This window comes from Anguilla anguilla, chromosome 17 (assembly GCF_013347855.1).
Source record: "Anguilla anguilla isolate fAngAng1 chromosome 17, fAngAng1.pri, whole genome shotgun sequence".
In the NCBI taxonomy this organism is placed as follows: Eukaryota; Metazoa; Chordata; class Actinopteri; order Anguilliformes; family Anguillidae; genus Anguilla; species Anguilla anguilla.
Window position 1 is genome coordinate 19039427 of NC_049217.1, and position 7660 is coordinate 19047086.

The following is a 7660-nucleotide window of genomic DNA, read 5'->3' on the forward strand; positions in this document are numbered from 1 at the left end:
TATTCCTTATGATTAACCTATCGTGTTCAGATCAAATTAGTTCCTTTGATTGTCTTATTTAGCATGTAGCCTATGTGTGGTAATGGGATGGTGAAACGATCAGATAAATGCTGTGGGGTGGTGCAGTGTGGAACTACCTATGACATCTGAGTCAGCGTGCTGGGCTGGTCCATATTATTCCTTCGGTCACTGCTTGTACTCTCTGGCCCGCATTTATGAGTGTCCGGTACCTGTATGTGTGTGTGTGTGTGTGTGTATGGTTTGTGTGTGTTTGCGTGTGTGTCTGTGTCTGACTGTCCTTGTGTATGTGTGTGTGACAACTCCCTCCCTTGCAATGTAATGTTAATGTACAACATCAGGTCAGTAATTCTATATACCCCATCCCCCTCACTCTCACCCCCCCCCCCCCCCCCCCAAACCTCACCTAGCACCCCGTTTCCTCCTCACGGTTCCTCTTGTATGAACCACACCTCGTTGCGCCGGCCGTAGGGCTTGATTGGTGGGTCATAGCTGCAGCAGAAGTACCGCTTGCGCTGATAGGGGGCGGTCTCGCCCAGGATTCGGGTCAGGCGGGAAGCCTCTATTCGGAACTCGTACTCCCCTGCGAACCCTCCAAACTGCCTGAGAGAGCGAGAGGAAAGGCAGAGCAGCCGAAGAATGTCAGGTAAACTAGGCTGTGCGGGGCGGGGCCAGGGGACATGCAGCGAATCGGGCCGGGCCGGACCAGGGGACATGCAGCGAATGGGGCTGGGCCAGACCAGGGGACATGCAGCGAATGGGGCTGGGCCAGACCAGGGGACATGCAGCGAATCGGGCTGGGCCAGACCAGGGGACATGCAGGAAATCGGGCCAGACTGGACCAGGGGACATGCAGCGAATCGGGCCAGACTGGACCAGGGGACATGCAGTGAATCAGGCCAGACTGGACCAGGGGACATGCAGTGAATCAGGCCAGACTGGACCAGGGGACATGCAGCGAATCGGGCCAGACTGGACCAGGGGACATGCAGTGAATCGGGCCAGACTGGACCAGGGGACATGCAGTGAATCAGGCCAGACTGGACCAGGGGACATGCAGCGAATCGGGCCAGACTGGACCAGGGGACATGAAGTGAATCAGGCCAGACTGGACCAGGGGACATGCAGCGAATGGGGCTGGGCCAGACCAAGGGACATGCAGCGAATCGAGCCGAGCTGGACCAGGGGACATGCAGGGAATCGGGCCGGGTCAGACCAGGGGACATTCAGCAAATCATGCCGTGGTTAACAGCTCCATAACTTTCGGGAAGTGAGGGTTTGCTGCGTGAAGCGAGGGTTTGCGATGCAAACTGAGGGCGTGACACTCACAGAGCGTACACAGTCATGCCCGGCCGGTCCTCGATCTTGACTGAGCCATCGGTGGGGGTGGGAGGGTTGTCCTGGTAACTGGAGGGGATGCGAAGGCCGATGACGAATCGGCGGGACATCGCCCCGTCGTCTTTGGTGAAGACCGTAATGGCGACCGGTGCTGTCATTCCCATCCCCACTCCTGGGAGAGGGGGGGAAAGGAGATGCATGGAACAGCGTTTTACATACAGGTAAGAACTTCAAAAGAAGCTAAGATAGAAAAACATGTATAACTTGTTTAATTATGACTAGCAACAGGTGTTCATTGACTGCATGACAGCTAAAAAACATGGCAAGAAAACATTTTGTAGGGATGAGTCAGGATATTTGAATAATCACTCATGCTTTCATTATTTTATTTGCTCATCCATGTTGCATAGCAGTTATGATTTTTATTGTGCATTGCAAACGACATAATGCGACAGTGTACTTAAACCCCGAAAGTAGGTGTCAGCAACCTAGCTGTTCCAAGATCAGGCCCTGGCTTGTCCAATTAGCTGTGCAGACCAAAGGTGGTTCATTCACTCCTAGATTAGATCACAGAAGAACATTTCCTAAAGGAAATGTCATCAGCTGTCATTCAGGAACATCATTAAATTTGGCTGAAATGTCATAACATTTAAATGATTGAATTAATTCAATAATTGAGAGCAGATGTTAGCAGCAAATCCAGAGATGGATTACATCTTTGTCCACCCCTGGCTGAGGTGGATGCACCTGCTGTAGGGTTGTGTGAACTTGGATCAGCTGCTGTAGGGGAGTGTGCACTTGGATCAGCCGCTGTAGGGGAGTGTGCACTTGGATCAGCTGCTGTAGGGGAGTGTGAACTTGGATCAGCTGCTGTAGGGGAGTGTGCACTTGGATCAGCCGCTGTAGGGGAGTGTGCACTTGGATCAGCTGCTGTAATGAAGTGTGTACTTGGATCAGCTGTGGAAGCAGCTTGACCAGTTTTTATCAGTCACCTCGATCGTTGCTGCCCCCTGTATACATCAGAAGTTTCCTCACACTCTCGCTGGCCGCCTGGTCAAAACTCCGCCCCTCGGTGCAAACGGAGGCATAGCGTGCGCTGTCGTACCGCCGCACTTCATAATTGATGCCCTCCTGAGGGAGAGTGTAAAATAATGTCTTCATTTGGCAAAAACAGTCATGCACCAATGGGAACTGTAGCTAAGGGACGCAATGTAAAGATCTGCATGGTTTTTTTCCGACTGACCAAGGCTAAGACTGCAGTAGCTGCTTAAGAAAAGGAGAGGGGATGTCATGTGACAGACTTGACCAGACTATGCATTGACATTAAGCCAGCACTCTGGACTCTGACCCAACACACTGACTAACCCACCGCTCTAAAACAACGCCCTGACTGTAACCCAAACCCTGCGCTCCATCGTGTACAGGGGTAACCGATAGAATTAAAGACTAAATTAACTGTATTTGTTTTCTGCATGTGATTTTCCAGGACTAGCGCTGTTGGCACGGTTAGCCTGCTGTTAGAGGGAACCCAGAACGATGAAGGCCGATGAGTATGAGTCACACTGACTCTTCTCTGCATGTCTGCAGTGCAGTTTAATCAGGCCAAGGAGGTTAATGAGGCGGACATGTTTCCCTTCGTATGTGAGGAAACAGACACGGCGCACTGCTCTTAGAGACAGTGCACAGTTAATGTGGTATGCACACGTTCAGGCTGAATATAACGATGCTGTTATGTACAGAGGATGGCTGGAATTACTCACGCCCTATGCATATTCTGTATTGCGGTGATTCATGCGCTGTTGTTAAATGGATACACGATGTTGTAGAACAGAAATTGACTACTTTGGATGTCTATCGGGGATTCTGTGGATTGGAGCATCTTGATCTGAGGCTCAAAAGTCACAGCACTCAGGTGATGAAATCTAAGAATCACTGCTGAAATTTCTGCCTGTGATCAATGATATTCTACAAAAATGGTGTGGACAGGTTGGAAAAATACATTTTTATGCTACCAAAGCAATACAGTAACAGACACCATTATAAATGTAAATGTAACTGATACACGTGTATTTTTTATTGTTTTTTTGTTGGTGTGGGACCCACATATCAATAGTGAAGCAATCTTAAAATGACTAAATCGACCCATATAATCGCAAACTAGGCATTTGTACTGCTCTGCTAGTCTTGTGCTTTCCTTTCAGCTTTTGCTGAAAACTGTGATAAGAATGCAGGCCAGATTAGAGCAGCTCAGAGTGTAAGCTGTAGTTTTATGCAGTTATGGCTTACTGCTTTTAATTACCGTGCCTTACTGTCAGAGCAGAGTACAGCAGATGATAACCAGTTCATAACCGTATAATTATTTACTGAGTTTTGGGTTTGTTTGTGCATGTGTCACTGTCGCCTATGTTAACCTGAAATATCGAAGTCGGGCAGTGTTTAATTGTGCGCCTTGCTCTAGGTCTTGTTCAAAGTTGCAATTACAACGTTTCAAAGACAGCTGAAATTCTAGTGACTCCTTTAGATAATTACTCAGTGTCTAAGCAAGTTAGACATGGGACATAATTAATGTGTACATTCTAAAATTAGCGAGTCATTTAATATTTAACTTCTCACTTCTCTCTCCAGCGCCGTCTCCCTCCCTCCTCTCTCCATTGTGCATATTCAGATTTTATTAGCGTGACACTGAGTTGTCATTACAAAACAAATACTAAAACACAGACACCTCAAACACAAAACAAATACTACATAGCCAAAATAAATTCACAATTCTCAGTGAATAATAACAATAGTAATAATGTTCGGTCTTTCAGGTCTCTCTCCCTTTGTGAAGCTCCCTGTTGTAATTGATGTTTCTGGCCGTTTCTCATTGTCTGTCTGCATGATGTATCTTCAAGCTTCCTGTTGGCCCCACCTTTTTCCTCTCACTTAATATTATCCCAAAACTTAGAAAATAAGGTTACTATCACCCAATTAATTTATTTTCTGTCTGTCAGCATGCACTATGCACTATGCACTTCTGTGCAAGAAGGGAGATTTCTCTGTAATCAACCTACAGATGAAGGAATGCATGCTCGACAGATTGAGTGATTGAATTAATGAATGCATGAGTGACCAATTGAATTAATGAATTTGTGCATGAGTGACAGATTGAATGAATGAATTAATGAATGCAAGGAAGCTGTGCTGTACTGAGCTGAGCTGTGAAAGGAAGCTGTACTGAGCTGAGCTGAGCTGTGAAAGGAAGCTGTGCTGAGCTGAGCTGTGAAAGGAAGCTGTACTGAGCTGAGCTGAGCTGTGAAAGGAAGCTGTGCTGAGCTGAGCTGTGAAAGGAAGCTGTGCTGTGCTGAGCTGAGCTGTGAAAGGAAGCTGTGCTGAGCTGAGCTGTGAAAGGAAGCTGTGCTGTGCTGAGCTGAGCTGTGAAAGGAAGCTGTGCTGAGCTGAGCTGAGCTGTGAAAGGAAGCTGTGCTGAGCTGAGCTGAGCTGTGAAAGGAAGCTGTGCTGTACTGAGCTGAGCTGTGAAAGGAAGCTGTGCTGTACTGAGCTGAGCTGTGAAAGGAAGCTGTGCTGTGTGTGCGTGTGTGTGCCTGCACATGTATGTATGCGTGCGTGCCTGTGTTTGCATGTGCATTCGTGTGTGTGAGCTCTTGGTAATGCATGTGAAAGATGGTCCTTCTGTGCTTGCTGACAGTGTTAATTAAAGTGTAGAAATTTGTCTGTTTCAGCATGGATCAGGTGTCTGCCTGATTTCAGTGATCCTATGTATTCTGTTTCAAGTTTGGAGATTTGTTTAGCAATAAATTATTAATACTGTATACTGGCTAATGCATATAGGTACATGTATTCTGATCTATCAGTTCTGCTGTCTGCCAATCTCTGTTTCTGTGACTCAAAGTTGTCTCCTCCTACCTGTCCATCTGTCTCTATGAATCTTTTAGCTTGTCTGTTTTTCTCTGTCATTCAATCCCTCTTTCCCCTGGTTAGATGATCTGTCCAATTTACTGATTATTTGACCCACTTTACCTTGTGTCAAAGGCCAAATTTAGCAAGGAAAAAATGTTGAAATCTGTTCTGTAACCACATTCCCTATGTCACATAATGGAAAAAATATACTGTATGAGGCTGACCTAAATAATGGCAGAAATTCAGCAGCATTAACCATATGAAATGGTCGTTGGATCTAGCTTCAGGTCATGTATGTATAATCAGTGAGATAGCAAGCCCTCTGCATACCCCATAAGCAGTCGGACCACCCCCCCCCCCCCCCCCCCCCCCCCCTCCCCAACATGCCTCAGTGACTCGAAGAGGCTCCTCCCTGAGTAAGATGTCTCCCTCTTACTTGAAAGGTCATACACTAATTATCTGTGCTGTGACGTCATTACAAAGAAATACATTTTTAAAATAAATGTTATGTGGTACAGTTTCCTGGTGTCATCTCCATTTCAAAACACTAGAACAGGAACTCCGCTGTGATTGCAAACTATTTATATTGTGAAACCCCCTCTTTGCGCATGGTGTTCTTGACCTGCCCCCAAACACACACACACACACACACACACACACTCACACACACATCACTTGACAGACAGCATCATTTCTGTTTCCAGCTATCAACCAATGACGTAAGTGAAATATAAGTTGACACGGTTGACAAAGCCTTATCCATAACCACGCTCCACTTGTAAAGTTAATTAACGTTCCCTGATAATTACATAAGTCAAATTTGTATTAACCTGGACCTATTTTATTCATTTTAACTAAACGTTTAGTTACCTGTTTACTGACGTAACGGTGAACAACACCAGTATATAGCCTGAGCATACAAGCACGGTACAACAGGTTAACGCTGCTATAGGCTGTATGACAATAAAGGAAAACGCAAAACACAAACATTTCGAGACACCGATACAGAATGCTTACAGCTCATGAAAAACATGTTTGAGTTGAAGAGATGCCATCCCCTGAATTGCGTATTTGGCGCACATTTGGAAGAGTGATGCTATTAGGACAACACTGACAGGGACTTTCCTTTTGTATGCAGCATATACGTTTAAAAAAAGACAATTCTTGTAAATGTGCAAATCTCGTATTTACAAAAATCGTAGTTAATACAATAAAACAGGATTCATGCAGGTACATATGGCAAAGCTAACACTACCTAAAGTATTTCATATAGCAGAAGTCATAACTCGATGACAGATTAATTTAATAATTAGAGAGCTTTTTGTTAAATAAAGTGCTGTAAATATTTAGCCTATTTGATAATTCCTAAGTCAAAACGGCACATGCAAACCATTTAAAATAAATACTTACTCCCGTAGTGGGTGGTGGTTTGGATTTCTGTTAACTAAGGTTTGAAAGGTGGGTAAACCTAGGCTACCTGACCAAAACCGAAGCTTGAACAGGTTGTAAAGACATATGCCTAGGATATATTGGACAATAACCTACTCGTGTAAAAGTCAAATAGACCGTGACATATCTGAGCGCACGCGAATGAAGAATGACAGGTGTTTCATAGCCTACCTTGGTTTCGCTGCTTAGCAGTTTGTACTCTGTCACCTCGGTGCCCCCGAACAGCGAATTCTTGATCATGCCGAACATCTCTCCTTTATTCAAATCGCGTAGTGTGAGCCTTCCTTTCTATTAACGGTTATTCTATATTTAACTCTCTCTCCCTTCGTTTCTTGTCACTTCGTTTCTCTCCTCACGGTCTTTAACATAAACTGTTATCTCTCAGTCTTGGCTTTAATTGTATTTTCCTTGGACTAAAAATACTTAGTTTAGGAAGCGTCTGTTTTCTCCTGTCTGTCTCCCTACTCTTTCTTTTAGCCTCTCTTAGAGGCGCAGTTGAAAAAATAAATAATAGGCTACTAAGTATTCCTCAAGCTAATTCCAGTGCTGGAATTATTAGTACCACTATTCCTTCGCTCTCTTACTCGGCGTCTCTCTTTCTCTGTATCAATCACAGTTGAAATAGATTATCTTCTCCGAATCTCCTGCTCTTGTTTTTATCTCAGTGCGCTCTTGTCGAGTTGTGGAATAGCTGCAACGAAAATAACTCTCCGTCTCTCCTCCCTCCTCCTTTCTGTCCTTCACTCTTTATTTTTCCGTTTATTACATCCACGTGTTTTAAGTCCCTGTTGTTCTCCAATAGCTACACAACTGTTTCATTTAATCAAAGTCTTTCATATGGCTTCATTGGCTACATGGTATAGAGTCTGTTTATAATGTTTTATTTAACTTTGTGTTATTTTATTCACTGTTCCATTTAGGTTGTTTCAACCCCAACATTCAATCCCTACACATT

The 7660-nt window shown here is 44.8% G+C and overlaps 1 protein-coding gene across 1 annotated transcript; it reads right to left on the minus strand.

Annotated features, from left to right (window-relative positions):
• Positions 1–413: 413 nt before the first annotated feature.
• On the minus strand, positions 414–7436 carry LOC118216258 (heme-binding protein 1-like). Its single transcript, XM_035397346.1, has 4 exons — positions 6877–7436; positions 2349–2487; positions 1348–1528; positions 414–621 (listed from the first exon to the last, which is right to left on the minus strand). The coding sequence occupies exons 1-4, from the start codon at positions 6952–6954 to the stop codon at positions 444–446; spliced, it is 576 nt and encodes a 191-aa protein (XP_035253237.1). The 5' UTR covers positions 6955–7436; the 3' UTR covers positions 414–443.
• Between the last annotated feature and the right edge of the window lie 224 nt (positions 7437–7660).